The 16,608-nt window shown below is 40.9% G+C and overlaps 1 protein-coding gene across 5 annotated transcripts in view; it reads left to right on the top strand.

Annotated features, from left to right (window-relative positions):
- Positions 1-16,608, top strand: part of LOC117430802 (dystrophin-related protein 2-like) — a 57,202-nt gene that overhangs the window by 35,171 nt on the left and 5,423 nt on the right. For all 5 annotated transcript variants that reach the window (XM_059001717.1, XM_059001718.1, XM_059001719.1 and 2 more), the window contains 13 exons: positions 901-962; positions 1,559-1,633; positions 3,714-3,915; positions 5,102-5,187; positions 6,535-6,692; positions 7,449-7,615; positions 8,386-8,497; positions 8,746-8,882; positions 10,025-10,090; positions 11,048-11,113; positions 12,248-12,406; positions 13,160-13,397; positions 14,097-14,214. In XM_059001717.1, coding sequence (XP_058857700.1) covers positions 901-962; positions 1,559-1,633; positions 3,714-3,915; positions 5,102-5,187; positions 6,535-6,692; positions 7,449-7,615; positions 8,386-8,497; positions 8,746-8,882; positions 10,025-10,090; positions 11,048-11,113; positions 12,248-12,406; positions 13,160-13,397; positions 14,097-14,214 — 1,646 coding nt within the window. The remainder of the gene's footprint in view (positions 1-900; positions 963-1,558; positions 1,634-3,713; positions 3,916-5,101; positions 5,188-6,534; positions 6,693-7,448; positions 7,616-8,385; positions 8,498-8,745; positions 8,883-10,024; positions 10,091-11,047; positions 11,114-12,247; positions 12,407-13,159; positions 13,398-14,096; positions 14,215-16,608) is intronic.

Below are 16,608 nucleotides of genomic sequence, written 5' to 3'. Positions count from 1 at the left end.
TGGATGCAACGGCTTTTCCCTGATCCCTGACCAGATCCAACCTTTCCGCTAACACTCCACAATTCAATACACCGCTTGCTTGACTACGGCATACAGGGCATTAGGATCACAGCAGCCCTGCGTATAAAGTTATAAACTGACATGGTTAAAAACTGTAATGTAATGCCTTGTGTAATGCATTATTAATAAATAAAAAATTAAGTATCAAAGATTTAGCTTTAGCCGTCAGAGAAAGTACATGCCCTGATATTAACTTTTTATCAAGCAAGGGAAAATGTTATTATATATATATATTCAGTATATATATCAAATTTAATTGGGAGAGATGTTCTTCGATGCCCGTCTGCCTTCAATAAGCCCCCTATGGCTTGCAGATAAATACCTTATTGGCTGCAGCTTTGAGCTGCCAAGGAACCGCAGTGGAAATCAATGGTCGTTTTCAAAGAGGTTTGAAGAACGAGGCTGTGACATCTTACATTTTATCCAACAGTTAATGCAAGCGGTTGATCACTTAAGTTATTAAACTTTATGCATACTGGCCTATCAAAGAATGTGACACATTCGATTACAGCTCTGGGGTGTATTTAATTGATCTATGTATATATGGGCAAATCTAAATACAGCTGTCCTTATAAATCACATATTATTACAGTCAGAAATGCACCCAGTGGAGGTATTTAGATGCCATGTTGTTGAGATCAATTGAATACACCCAAACACATAGCACCTCATCAGTTGTTTAAATATACTGAAGAAACCCCCAAAAGACTGTAACCACATGTTTCTGTACCAGATCTATTTGGTCTGTCAGATCACCCGTAACAAAAAAGGCTCTAATTGAGGAGTCTTCATGAACACACACCTGCTTGCACCCCAGCCATTAAGAGTGTTCCTTTTTAGCCACCAGACTCAGACTACCTGCTGGGACCACCCTAAAATGACAGAGCTGTACCAGGCCCTTGGTAAGAGTCCACCTTTATGTGCAAAATACCAATTATATTAGAATTAATATTAAATGTATTACTCTGAAGAAACCTAAGCAGAAGGATTAGCAGACCGCAGAATTCCCAGAACCTGCAACACAATGGATTTTGAATAAATATTGACATGGTTCTGATGTTGTAGCTACTGGTATTGTATTACAATGTATTACCAGTTTAATGGTATTGATTCTACTGTTTGGTTTGTCAAAATATGAAACTATCATAGTACCATTTTACCAGTGGCTCTATCCATTGTAGCTACCATTGTGCTTCTGTAATACAGAACCATTACATTGCCATTGAAGATCATCTGTCCAGAGACTGGTGGGGAATGAGACTAGGGTGAGGTTGGGAAATGTTTTCTAAAACTGGGAGGCAAGGAAAGTGGGAGAGCTGGAGACGAGGAGTGGGGGGAAAGCACGGAGAAAGCTGGAGAGGGGCAGGTGCGTTGGGATTTGGAGGGTTTGGAGAACAGATGCTGGTGGAAGTCTACGAAATTGTGATAAAAAAAGCCATTTTTAATTGAACTGCGTTTCTGCGTTTATTAACGTCCTCTCTTGTCTCTTATTTCCCAGCGGATCTGAATAACATCAAATTCTCCGCGTACAGGACTGCCATGAAACTGCGGAGGGTGCAGAAAACACTCCGCTGTACGTACAGTCCTGGAGTCAGCACTGAGGTTTAGTCTCCTTCTTACTGTCGCTTTGAGCCATTCTGCAGGGGGAGCACCGGTGCTACAGTCCTCCACTCACACACTCAATGACTTACATGAGATGATTACATGGCAAGCAAGAGAAAAGCATGCATTCCTGTATCTGGGGATACTGCCCTCCTATAGCAGGCTCGTTACAGTATTTATAACACATTCTCTTCCTGATTTGTCGTTTGTAACACCAGACTCCCCAGCAATGTATACAGACACTAAGGGAGATGAATCAGCTTGTCTATCTACCTGTATGTGTGGCTGTCTAAATATCAATTGACACCGCAGGACATCCATGTCTGGCAACCAGACGACAGAAGTAAATACAAATATTTTTTAAAGGACTTATGATAGAAGATTCTGATTTATTCGCACAACCTTTGTATTTTCTACACACAAACAAATCAACAAAAGCTGAGGAAGGCACTTACACACTTACACAACATATACAACCCCCTCCCAGCTGCAGAATCTAACAAGCAAACAATCTATAACAAAGGTGATTGAAAAAACTAAATATAATTCTTGCAGTGACCCTATCAAGAGATGCGTGTTCAGTCATTAAATTAAGCCAGTGTGTGAATGAAACATTTGTCCTGTTTTTCCAGTTTTGTCATATAACTTTTTTTTTACTATTGCAAGAGAGAGAAGTAGAAATTTGGACTGATGGAAGGTGTGTCAAAGCCATCCCTTGTATGAACACATTAAATGATCATAATTCTATGAATCGTACAATTATTACTTTGACATGTGAATATCTCCCATATACTGTCCACATTGTGGCCCGTATATATGGGGACATTGCAAGGAAAGAAAACAGTACAGGGTCAGTAGATTAATGCATTTCTCCTGGTTTGTTGAACGACCAGCATTTGGCGTATTTGGTGGTGTGTTTACTGCAGAATGGCCCCTTCATTTCTTCCATTCATTGCTGTTTCCTTGTTTATCTTCTTTTAACCTCCACCTCGCTGCTTTTTGTGGCATTAATTACAGCAGTCACGCCACAATTACACATTTTTAATTGAAAAATGAAAGTGTGACATTGTAACACAATAAGATTACACTGTAATTACAGAGGTACAAGATACAACGTACAACATGTCATTTCAGTACAATTAATGCCCTTTCTCTCGAATGTATTATCGTTTCCCATGTTACCAACTAGGACAAAACTGTTGCAGCTAGAACTGCCAAAAAAAAAATAAAAAAATAAAAACCTTAAAGGTCCTTAAATTATAATTAAACTGCTTCTTTTTAAAGAACACCAGCAGTTAAACCGGCAGTTTAACCTCTGGTGTCTGTTTTGTTCCAGTTAAAAGTGCAGTTGAAATGCAGTAATATTTCAATTCTGTTTTTATTTTTTTTCCCCAGACTGTGTACTTATTACTTCCAGTATTCTATTAGTTAATTCACAGATTAGATGACAAGTGTAATCTCTTTGCCATTTACTTTCATTGGTGTTACATTTCTGTTACCCAGCGATAACACAGCATGTCAGTTTGGATAAACAAACATCACAGAGGCCTGTTGACAGCAGAGCAACAGCAGCCTGTCACCGAGACGAAGGACTGATTTGGTTGAAGTCGGACTCGGAGCAGAGCAGAACTGACATTTAAAAATATTTAAATGCAGGACTTTGAAAAAGGAAAGATCAAAACACTGCTGTAACCAGAGGACACACATTGAGTGTACAGTACTGTCTCCCTCGCTAATATAAAAACCTCCTTAACTTCGGAATTCTAAACTAAAATGATAAAACTAAACAGACCAATCTTTTGGGTCGTGCCTTCTTCAGTGTACTACCTAGAAACTCTTTTTGTTGCTTTCTATTATCACATATGAAGGGGCACCGGTCGAAATGTTTGTCTCCTCTTATAGTTTTTCCTCGGCATTGTATGTTTTTTTTTTTTTTTAATCTCCTCAGACACTCAATGCACCCTGTTGTTATTGCTTCTATTGTAGTGTGCCACTTTTTATAATGAGCTGATTGGAGCGGTCCGTCTCTCTCTCTCTCTCTATGTCTGCAGTGGACCTGATGACCTTGAGCAGCACCTCGGAGGTGTTCCGGGAGCACGACCTGCAGCAGAGCGATCGCCTGCTGGACGTGGTGGAGGTCATTCACTGCCTGACCAGCCTGTACGAGCGGCTGGAGGAGGAGCGGGGGATCCTGGTCAACATCCCGCTCAGCGTGGACATGTGTCTCAACTGGGTGCTCAACGTCTACGACAGGTCGCTCACTCACCTACTAATTGTTTGCTTACTTGAAGACCCAAAGGGAGCTTCCAGGTTGCAGATCTTGGCTGGGGGTGGGGCCCACAGGGAGAGCTGCGTTGGGTTGGTGGAAGGGAAATTGTTCAGAGATAGCTTTCTTCAGACTTCGCTGGCCTGTGCTTCCAAGTATTTTGTAACTTGGTTTACTGTCCCTTATACAAGTTTACCACAGTAAAAGCACAACGAAGTGTAATAAACCACAGTAAAGAAGAGGAGTGGTAAAACTTTAAAAATGCAGTGCAAAGATACTGTGGTAAACTTTTATAAGGGGCAGTTTCAGCATGTGAAATGAGGCAACTGGCTTGGCAGCAGGAACGGAGGTCTCCTCAGTTCATCTTCAGTGCTGCTAGAAAGGGTTGCAGCAGTGAGGTGACATTCACATTGGAGATTTCAAATTGAATTTAAAAGGTGGGGGGAAAAAAAGATGAAAAAACGTGTAACTTAATAAATACTTGGCCTAATGGCTTTTATTGATTTTGAGAAAGGGTATCCAGAACTAGGCTGTACGTCTGATCAAAACGCTGGTATTATTCTGTAAATCAGGAGCTAGAGCAACATCAATAAACCGATCTGAACGCGTGTTTCACTGCAGTCTCTGTTGCAGTAATGTCAGCTTCTCCAATTTACTTCTCATACATTTTATACCTAAAGAAGGATAGCAGAACCAGTCTGATGGATGATTGAGTGCTCTGTTCCTAACCAACTGCACTGATCTCTTCTGAAGGAGGCACTGCGTTAGAATACTAAACGCACAAGTGTATTAGTATGATGGGCGTCTCAGGGTTTTACTAACACGGAATTATCAGTTAGAATTATGATAATACATTGAAACTGCTGTGGTTACATGACAAGTGGAAAAGCAACCTCCAGGCACATTGTGTGAGCCACTTTAAAAAAGAATATGCTGTACTTTCCTATTATCGTGCACTTGCAGGTGCCAATCATACTGCCAGTCATGCTAGGGATAAATTGAATTGGTTTTATTTTCAGTTGACTGAGGCACATGTTTTGTTTTGTTATTTTTTTTCCATTTATAACTTATAAATATAAGATTATAACATTTATAACCCAATTGTTGTTACAAAAATTCCCAAATGTTTTGTCTGCTTGAACTGAAAGATTTTATCCCCCCCTCTCCCTCTAGTGGTCGCAATGGGAAGGTGCGAGTTTTGTCTTTCAAGACAGGACTTGTCTGTCTTTGTAACTCCAATGTGCAGGAGAAATATAAATGTGAGTACATGAGTGTGCTGCTTATATATTGAGACAAATAAAGACGGACTGAACGGCGGTCTGTGGTTATATAATGAATAACATATCATTTTCTGAATGAAATTAGAAGAAGGATTCAATTATACTAAGAAAGCCAAGCAATAATATATGCATCACTGAGCAAGATGTTGCAGATAAACCTGAAATTGAGCAAATATTGCTGGATTTTTGTCAGCACCAATACCAATCTGCAGCAGTCTAACAGAATGCTATGCTTTAAACATGAATGCAGTTATATCCACTGCTAGTGGTGCCTGGTATCTCTTGGCTTTTTCAATGACAAACGTGTTTGTTTGCGTTAAAGGGGAGTGAGTGAATATGAATTTTCTGAAAATGATTTATTCATGACAGAATGCCGATGGCAGCCTGTTTTTAAAGAGATAACCCATACTAGAAATGTAATCCACTGGTGTTGTTTTATTTAAAGAGAAAAATTATGTGTATTTTATGAAGTTTACTAGTGCGGGAGTCCAAATATCTGACACAGTGGGAGTGAATGACTGCATGGCACAAATCTTTATTGTGCTGTTTCTGAAGCAACACTCATTTAGTGGCTGTGTGCTATTCATTTAGTAGCTGTGTGCGATAGGGTCAGATTGCCCGATATTGCTAAAACAGAGCCATCTGTTTTATAGGACTAATCCTATACTGAACTTGATATCCCTTTTATTAAATAGGTATCTTAAAATGACACTAATCATTATACATATATTTTCATACCCGTTAGTTACAGTTGGTTACGTTACATATACCCCTGATGTAATTCTTATTCTAAAAGGTACATCTTTGTTAAAAGCTTTTTTGTTCAGTACATCCCTTTCTTTTGCAGAGTGTGTGAAAGCGCATTGATGCGTCTGATAGGTTAGGTCTCAATGGACGTGAAGGGCAGATTGGCTGGAAAGCCAGACGCCTACATTTTAAAGCATTAAACTAGATTATGCAGAAGTTTCCCAAATATCATTTGATGCGTACATTTAACCCTAAAAGAACATTCATCCAGTTCAATTATAATAATAATAAAAATAAACTAGCATTCTGTTAACTATTCAAATAGTCATTGTAGTTTGATATTGGACAAACATTTGTGCAATATAAATCTGGCTGTTTTTTTTAATAATTAGTTTTAAATGATTTACATTTACTTGGTATTTTTGTATAGTACGCAGCACACCTAGTGGTCAAAGATTAGAACTGTGGCAAGGAGCATGAAGAGGAATTGAAAATGGACATTTTCATGACTTAAAAGCTAGCCTCCCAGCTCAGCGATCCCGCTTGTGAAGCTATATCTGCGGTCCTGTTCCCCTGCAGATCTCTTCAAGCAGGTGGCTGGTCCTGGGGGTGGGTGTGACCAGCGGCAGCTCAGCCTCCTCCTCCACGAGGCCATCCAGATCCCCCGGCAGCTGGGCGAGGTGGCGGCCTTCGGGGGCAGCAACGTGGAGCCCAGCATTCGCAGCTGCTTCCGCGTGGTGAGTACCACTGCGCCACCCCTCTACTCTCCCACCGTTTTAAAACAAGCTAGCCCATGTACACCAAACTCACGATTTTGGTGGATTGATGTCTCCCCCGTCACATGCAAATATGAGTAAATAGCCATCCTCCAACAGGCAGGCTAACCAGCTGAGGGAGAATAAGGCTGAACTGACTGGAGGGGAATTGAGCAACCCTGTAATAATGTGGCCAGGCCAAATTGGATGATATTGATTGTCGATTTAGCCTGACCACATGTATAAAGAAGGAGTTTTTCAACTGGGACTCGAAGGATAGTAGTTGCATATGCTCGCTGGTCTCACTGAAAAGTGCAGTTTGTTAGAATGGTGCAAAGGCACAGAAAAGAGTGGAGAGCTGAATTGGTGAATAAACTAATTTTTCCAACGCTAGGCTAAAGCTTCCTCTGCAGTATATCCTAGTATAATCATTTGGTCTCTTTATGGTGCTGCTAGGGTTAAGATAAGCATGTTTGCTTCCATTGTTTGGTTATTTCAAAGAGGAGCCTGGCATCTAAACAGTCAGCACTGTGATTTAGTAGAGCATCTGTTAAATGTTTAACTTGCATTCAACAAATGAGATTTCACCTCGTTGGGGGGGGGAATGCCATGGGAAATCAATTTGAAATACAATTTTGAATCTGCATTTAATTAGGATTTCTCCCGTTAAATATCCTGTGTCTCTCTAGAGGCTCCTTACTCGTGTCCTTTTCTCCTCATTGTCAATCCCCACCTCAGGCAGCTGGAAAGCCTGCTCTGGAGGTCTCACACTTCCTTGAGTGGATGAGTCTGGAGCCGCAGTCCATGGTGTGGCTCCCAGTGCTGCACCGCGTGGCCGTCGCTGAGTCTGCCAAGCACCAGGCCAAGTGCTCCGTCTGCAAGCAGTGTCCAATCAGGGGCTTCAGGTACAGCAACGCGGGTGGGGGGGGGGGGGGGGGGTGCAAACATCTCTCTAAGTATCCACGTCCACAAGTCACATGCTTTCCCTAGTTCTTTATTTAATTCAAGTTCTTATTAAATGAAGCAGAACAGAGCTGAAGGAAGCTGAATGCTTGGCAACGCTAAAATAATAGCTACACATTCATATTAATTCCACTGCATTAGCTGCTGTTCCTGTGGTGTTCCACTTGAATTGCTTATGAATTTGTGGCTATTTTTTATTTTCTTCAGGAAAAATAGTTCGAAAATAGAAATAAAACACTTATTATTCAGATGTTGCTCCAGATGTTTGAGATCAATTTCAATAGAGATCAATAAGACTGTTAATTAATAGAAAGATGTTTGTAAAATATGTGATATTTTTCTAAATGTAAAGCTGATACCCTGGTTATTTTGTATTGCCCACTTTCCTTCTTTCTCCTCCTATCTCTCCTAATTGCTCTCTCTCTCTGTGTCCTTGTCTCTCTGTCTTTCTCTCACCTGTCGTTCAGAAGAGCTTTACTGGCATGGCTCCCTTTCTCACTGCAATTTACATAAGCTTCATTGGCATGGCAGGTCGTTATGCATTGCCATGGCACTTATAACAAACGTAAATCATGTAATCCGGTTTCTGTGTAAAGGAAAAACAGCAGTTTGGCGCAGTCTCTCTCCCCCACTCTCCCTATATCCGTCACACACAAACTTCTGTCTCTTTACTGTTACCTTAGCTGTCGTTTCGGCTCCGTCTCCCTCCCAGGTACCGCAGTCTGAAGCAGTTTAACGTGGACATCTGTCAGACCTGCTTCCTCACAGGAAGAACCTCCAAAGGCAAAAAACTGCACTACCCCATTATGGAGTACTACACCCCAGTAAGGAACCCTGCCTTACCTACTAGCTTCCACGAACGACATCACAAACGCTTAATGTTCAATTGGATTATTTACAAAGGCCTGGGCTAATATTTGTTGCAATAACACAACACATTATACAGCTACATTTTATGTCATATGCATTACATTATTATTATTTTTTATTCAGATTATTAATAGTAAGGCATTGTATTTCCGCTACTTGCGGGAGACCAGGAGCACTAAACCTTTGTATCCATTCTTGGCAGACAACCTCTGGAGAGAACATGCGTGACTTCGCCAAGACTCTGAAGAACAAGTTCCGGTCCAAGCAGTACTTCAGCAAGCACCCTCAGAGAGGTTACCTCCCGGTGCAGTCTGTGCTGGAGGCTGAGAGCAGTGAAATGTGAGTCCCTCCACACCCTAACACTGGGGTCAACGAGACAATGTCTTTCAGTGTTGACCATTATTTACAGTTCAATTAGGATAGTGTGGGTACATGTCAAGAACACCTGCTTATAATTAAATGAACATTAGAAATCTAAATGCATTCTGGGTTTTCAGCTCTCCGTATTCATTTAATGGGTTAATCATAGCTAGTGAGCGATTGAATAATGGATTTATCGCATGTCTTTTAAATCCCATATTATATGGAATTGTACAGACTACCACCCCCCCCCCCCCCCCCCCCAATTTAATAAAATAAGAAATATCATATAAAAAGGTTCTAAAAGTGCTTTTTTTCCCTGTAGTTTAGAAACTAAGGTTTGTGAGGAGGGAGAACCCCAACACACAGCACTTATCTAATTGGTCAGACGGTCAAAGAGCCAACAACCTCCTTGTTTTGTGTCTGGTTTTGTTTGGGATGTGCAAAGAAAGGATATTCATTCATAACATGAGCAAAATCTCATCAATTAACATCATTTCAATTCATTGTGTCTTCTTGACCTCCTGAATTACATTTAGAGTTATTGCATTTAATAAAAGGAAGATTCCAATATGTGATTGAAGAGAACTCATCTTTTATCATTTACATTGTGGCGGCTTCCTTTTATCACGTCTGCTGATTAAAAAGGACGCAATAAATGTGCTTGGTGGCGAAACAATTTAAATTGAATGATGAATCCTGCAAACAATGTTCACATTCAATAATGTGAGAAATTCAGCCTGTACTCAACCCCCCCTGTGTTCATGTGACTGGGATTGAAACAGACATGCACAGCTTAACGTGGGAATAGCGTGGGTGTTTAGGTGTAATGTCAGGTTAAAACAAGCCTTACCTTGAATCCTCTCGTTTAAAGCTGGCCCATGAAGGTAGACTGTGTTTCTGTAACACAGGAAATGCATTGTAAATGTCTGGGCCCTAGAGTGAATGGTAATAACTGATTAATAAGCCCTGTGCTTAGTTCTTGAGGGGATCAGAAGTGATTTCACACAGCTGTGGGTGTAGCTCCTTGGGGATCTGCTGTACACTTATCATCCTGACTCCGGGGATGTGTTTGAATGGAGGTGCTGATTAATAACTCCTCTTGTGCATCTCCCCTCCAGCCCCAGCTCCTCGCCAAGGCTGCCCCATGCAGACACCCACTCCAGGATCGAACACTTTGCCAGCAGGTACTTTAGGCCAAGAAGCATGAATCTGAGGAATTGGAGGTTTTTAGCCGTTATTACCACTGCTCAAAGTAACAGCATATGAGAAATCACATGAGACGGTCTTCATCTCAAGAGAAAACAGCACTAGTCCATTAAATGCATTTGAAGGTCTTGTTGAGCACTGTTCTGTTGTTAGTTTACCTGAAATTGCTTTATCTGAACAATGGACTCACATACATACAGTATTACTGCCATTTTAAGAGGGGTCTTTTCTTTCAGCATTGAAGTCTGTTAAGAGCATTCCTCTTAAATTATTTATTATTATTATTATTATTATTATTTATTTCTTAGCAGACGCCCTTATCCAGGGCGACTTACAATTGTTACAAGATATCACATTATTTTTACATACAATTCCCCATTTATACAGTTGGGTTTTTACTGGAGCAATCTAGGTAAAGTACCTTGCTCAAGGGTACAGCAGCAGTGTCCCCCACCTGGGATTGAACCCACGACCCTCCGGTCAAGAGTCCAGAGCCCTAACCACTACTCCACACTGCTGCCCTATTTATGATCCTCAGAGTACTTAAAATAAAAACACATCTTTTATTTAATTATATGGTCTGAAATGTTTGTCACGTGGGCTTTAAAAGGATTGCTTGTAAATAATTCTGTTCCTACACAGTACTATAATGACCACTAATAAGCATTAGCAAAAATGGCACACAAGAAGCATTTATTTTTAATGAATGTAGCTTGTTGTGCACAAAATAATTACCATGGAAGATGCAAAGTCTCAACAGTAATTCATTTTAAGTGCACAGTGTGTTGCTCCCTCTATTGAGTTTGGATTCAGACATGATCTCTATTCTTGCACCTCACTAAGAATTAGCACTTAGCTTTTAGTGGTCAATCCTTGCTCCCCAGTTTGCTCTGAATTCAGGTTTGAATCACACCTCCTTTCTCTCCCCCCCATAGGCTTGCAGAGATGGAAAATCAGAACTGCTCCTTCTTTACAGACAGTCTGTCTCCTGATGAGAGCCTGTGAGTACAACATGAGAAAGGGGAGGGTGACGAGCGACGGGGAGAGCCTGGGCTTGGTGGTTTGCTGAATGCAGAGCTGCACTGGAGGAGGGTACTCACTGGAGCAGGAGTCCTGCTCACTCCCAGTAAATGCAGTGACGCTAATCCGATGATCAGTGTAGCAGCAGGATGCTGAATCGTGTATCCCCAGTGACAATGCACTCTGTTAAATAGATCACATTGCCGCCCACATGCCTCCTGTGTCCCAGTCTCGCTGACACTCACATGCATGCACATACTCATATTAACACATACACTCTGTAATTGTTTGTAAAAAATGTCTGTGGGAGTAAAGGATGGTGCACATCAAAGGAGTGTTAGCCAGGGCTTTAAATTCCATTCTCTCGTCTCCGATCACAAGCAACGTTATCCCTGGGCATGGCTTTTATATCTAGAAGTTGTGCTTCACTGTATTTGATTGTATTGTAAACCTGTAGCAGTGCTGAGAACAGGGTATGCTGCAGGCTTGCATTGTTACTGTTCTGATGCGTGCAGTATGATTTATGATCGACAGTATTGATTCACTGAAAGCCTTACCCTCATAGCAGTGGCAGAGATTCCAGTTATCTTATGACAATCCTCGTGGCATTGAAATAGTCTTCAACAAGTCCTTGCAGTCTTTGAATTGAATACCTGTAATTGTCTCTCTGCAATAGCTGACAGAGTCAAGTAGTTTATCTGACGGAGCAAGACTCTTTTAACCCTTTACTTTATGCTCCCATACCTATTTAATACCTATTTTTCAATGTCTAATATATTGGACACTGGCCAGCAAAGGGTTAAAGCAGCACATAAAGGTCAAGCCTCTGAAATGGATCCAATCCTCAGTCACTACAACCTACTTTGTGTTTATGAGGCTGAAGTACCTTCCTATTAGTTCTTCACACACTTCACTCAAGCTAATCTTTCTTTAAGCCAAAATGTCCTTTAGGTACATATTAGATATTAGGAACCTCATTTATTTATGTGTAGTCTTTATAGAGAAATCTTGTATGTGTCTCGGTAAGAGAACATTACATTACACCAACCGTGTATCCTTCTCGGTGCATCACACTCCCTGTCTGACCCCCTTTCTCCATGGGATGCTGTCCACAGCGACGAGGACCAGTACCTGCTGCGGCACTCGAGCCCCACCCTGGAGCAGGACTCACTCACAGGGCAGCAGTTCGGAGCCGGGCACCTCCTGGGCAACTTCAACTGTGAGGACAAGGATGAGCTGGAGAGGATCCTGGCCCGTCTGGAGAACGAGAACAGGTGAGACACCCGAACATGTAAACCCGAACCGATCACAGAGGCTGCTTAAGAAATCACAGTAAAGATTTACTGGCTTGTCAGAGTAGGTGGGGTCTATTTGGGTCGCTCGTTTACACATATAAGGCTGACCGGGCCTGATTTAGAAGTAAATGGTAGACAATCTGACAGTCCCGTTGGTGACTGGTTCATTTTTTTTTTCTTATGGTGAGATGCCCAGATAATTCTGAGCTAATTGCATTTCAGACCACTAATGAATTACTTCATAATTTAATTGTCTAATTAATTAAATGTTTAAATACATTAATTTGATAAAATGACGTATATTTAAAAGTGTTAATAGTCATTTACAAAACTTAGTTTGTTATGTCTTTGTTATTGTAAAACAATAACTGTTTTTTATATTTTAAAGATAACTGAGAATTATTTATTGTAAAAATAAAATAATTATATTAAAAATGTTTTTTAATATTTAGTAAAGCATATTACCATGTAATGTTAGTTTTAACCCGACGTTGCATGCCTTAAAATCGTAACTCTTGGTGTGAGCTGTGTTTTGTAGATAAAGATAATAATCGAAATTGGTCAAAGGCAAAATAAATTATTATTTTTATTTTCCAACTATGTCCAAAAATAAATAATGTTATAAAAAGTGAAACATACAACATGAAGATTACTATGACAAGTATTCAAGCACATCTTACTATCAACACTTGCCAAAGGGTATGTGTGTGTGTGTGTGTGCTGCTGTGGCAGGATCCTGCAGGGGGAGTACCGACGGTTGAAGTGGCAGCATGAGGAGGCGGCTGCCTCTCCTCAGCTGGCTGAGGGGGCTCCTGGCTCCCCGATGGGTCTCTGTGACGACGAGCTGCTGGCTGAGGCCCGTATCCTGAGGCAGCACAAGAGCCGCCTGGAGACGCGCATGCAGATCCTGGAGGACCACAACAAACAGCTGGAATCCCAGCTGAATCGGCTCCGAGAGCTGCTGCTGCAGGTACGAGGGGCCACAGGGGCCCGGAACGACAAACAAGAAATAAAGGACTGAAAGCTGTTATCAGTAACTGCAGTGCAGCGCTGCTAGGCATGCTTTTTATCAAATACCCCCAAGCGATACAAAACCCAAATACATTGAAAATAGCACTTGTTAGTCTACAAGACTAATATAGTACGTTTATTAGTTTGACTCAGATTTCAGGACGCATCTTTTTTTTATTTTTCTGGTAAACGTGTTTTAGAAATGCATAACAATATTTATTTTGATTTGATTAACAAACCATTGATGATAATTCAGTTTAAACGCTGTAGCAGCCTTGTTCCAGAAATACCCCCAAATGGTCCAGGTTTTGTTTCAACGAGTTCCAGTCTTGGAGGCTGTATTATGTGCACTGGAAAACAAGGATGTACACATTCAGTTCACAGATGAAAGCCATTGCTGCACAGCACTGCTCCACATTCTCTCCATTTATCGCATTGAACATGATCTCCCTTGAAAAAAAAGGTTAATTGAATTGTGCTAAAGGGCCCAAATCCATTAAATGTTAGAAGAAAGGAAACAGTGAGTGAAGCTGACAATTAAATTGCAATTAACAGAGCTACTCTAGAGCACTCTGTATTTGGATTATATTAATACATCATTGAGGCAGTTGCAGTCAAGTACTGAATTTCAAAAATGTTTTGTTCTGCGATACTGCAGCCTAAAGAGGAATCCGAAGCGAATGAATCAGCAGCGTCCTCAGTCTCCTCTTCACAGCAGTCCAGGGACAGCCAGAGGGAGGATCAGTCCAGGGAGACCCCAGATACAGAGGTCGCAGGTAAGGGTGGGTGCTGTAGCCATTGAATAACACAAGAAAACATTATTATAATGTTATATTCTGCTGCTTGGGTGTCTCCACCCTGCAGATCTCCTGCCATCCCATATCAGTGATACCAGAGAGCAGAACATCTGCTCAGAGCGTCTGTGTAGTGTCTCCAAATAACTCTATTGTTGTCACAGGATGCAGCAAGTTGATTGGGTAACCACAGTACCACTGCTCGGGAGAGCAGGCTTCTCAATCACTCAGTCGTCAAGAGTACAATCAGATTCATACATTAAATCACAGTTCTGTCAAACAGGCAAAAAGTATTTAATTCTGTCAAGGAAAACTCTGAACGCAGAATATCAAGCTGTGTTATGCCAAACTGAAGCATGCTGCTTGCAACTTTACATCTCACTGAGCAATGTTGTCTGTTTCTTGACCGTTATTTTCGACCGGCCGTGTTCTAGTTCAACAGGAAAGTGATATTAGCCAGAAATGTTACTGTTGTCTGTTAGAGGTTTTTACAGTAAGTGCACTCTGCAGTGTTCTGAGCCAGGTTGTTGGGTATTAGCGGAGTGCTTTACATTAGCTTTTATCTCACAGTGCTTCAAAAGAGTGCTTTGCTGAAATGCATTCTTTCTGGGTCACCAATAACAGATGGGTTGGCTTTTGTGGTAAAGTAGTAGACAGATTTCATGGCTTGTCTCAGGATAAACTTGAAGAATCAGACAGCTATAAAGGGGCAATAAGCAGTTCTTTTGATCTTGCCAAAGTGCTCTTAAAGATGAGAATATATCATGCATAAAGGTTACGGAACTTCAGTTGCAGAAGATGTGAGAATGCTGGCTTGTTTTGCAAGGCTGAAATAAAGTTAAACTTAACTTAATGAAATCACAAGATTGCATAGCAATGAGTTTGAACAGGGGTGTAGTGCTGGGGGGTCGCAGGGGAGCACCCCCCCCCCCCCCCTTCTCTTGGGCAGGGAGAGCACCGTTTCCATACTTCACGTGCAGAATATTGAACTGTTTTGCTCCTATTAATATATGGAGATATACATGCGTATAACCCATACAAACAAGCAAAGAATACAATAACCGTAAGAAACCCTTGAGAGATAAATAATGAAAAAGTTTGAATATAGCATGCCTGGTCTGGAACAACAGGTGTGAATAATGTAGAGAGGTGAAGGGAACCTGTATTAATGCTGTGCTAAGGTGTCAGCGTTTTACAATTACCGGTAGATGTAATAATTGGAAGAGTTAATAATAGTGACCCCTCGCTTCTAAATATAGCACTACACCACTGAGTTTGACATTATATTAAAAACTAGGCTTTGTTCTTGTCCGTTGAGTTTCCATTTGAAAGGTTTTTTGATGTATCAGCTTGGTTTCAGGTACATTAAAATTTGTACCAGTCACCCACTCTTAAACTAGACACCGCATCTATTAAGCACAGAAAGTGAGTGATTAAGTTATTGTTTTCAAAGACAAGGAATGAAAAGGTCAGAAAGTCAGTCTGATATATATACAGACGTGCTCAAATTTGTTGGTACCCTTACAGATCATTGAAATAATGCTTAATTCCTCCTCAAAAGTGATGAAATTAAAAACTATTTTATCATGTATACTTGCATGCCTTTGGTATGTCATAGAATAAAGCAAAGAAGCTGTGAAAAGAGATTAATTATTGCTTATTCTACAAAGATATTCTAAAATGGCCTGGACACATTTGTTGGTACCCCTTAGAAAAGATAATACATAATTGGATTATAGTGATATTTCAAACTAATTAGTTTCTTTAATTAGTATCACACATGTCTCCAATCTTGTAATCAGTCATTCAGCCTATTTAAATGGAGAAAAGTAGTCACTGTGCTGTTTGGTATCATTGTGTGCACCACACTGAACATGGACCAGAGAAAGCAAAGGAGAGAGTTGTCTGAGGAGATCAGAAAGAAAATAATAGACAAGCATGGTAAAGGTAAAGGCTATAAGACCATCTCCAAGCAGCTTGATGTTCCTGTGACAACAGTTGCAAATATTATTAAGAAGTTTAACGTCCATGGAACTGTAACCAACCTCCCTGGGCGCGGCCGCAAGAGGAAAATCGACCCCAGATTGTACAGAAGGATAGTGTGAATGGTAGAAAAAGAACCAAGGATAACTGCCAAAGAGATACAAGCTGAACTCCAAGGTGAAGGTACGTCAGTTTGTGATCGCACCATCCGTCGCTTTTTGAGTGAAAGTGGGCTCCATGGAAGAAGACCCAGGAGGACTCCACTTTTGACAGAAAAACATAAAAAAGCCAGACTGGAATTTGCTAAAATGCATATTGACAAGTAACAAACCTTCTGGAAGAATGTCCTTTGGACAGATGAGTCAAAACTGGAGCTTTTTGGCAAGTCACATC

Source organism: Acipenser ruthenus, chromosome 26 (genome assembly GCF_902713425.1).
Source record: "Acipenser ruthenus chromosome 26, fAciRut3.2 maternal haplotype, whole genome shotgun sequence".
NCBI lineage: Eukaryota > Metazoa > Chordata > Actinopteri > Acipenseriformes > Acipenseridae > Acipenser > Acipenser ruthenus.
The sequence above is the reverse complement of the archived record's forward strand: the minus strand, read 5'-3'. Positions and strand labels throughout refer to the sequence as shown.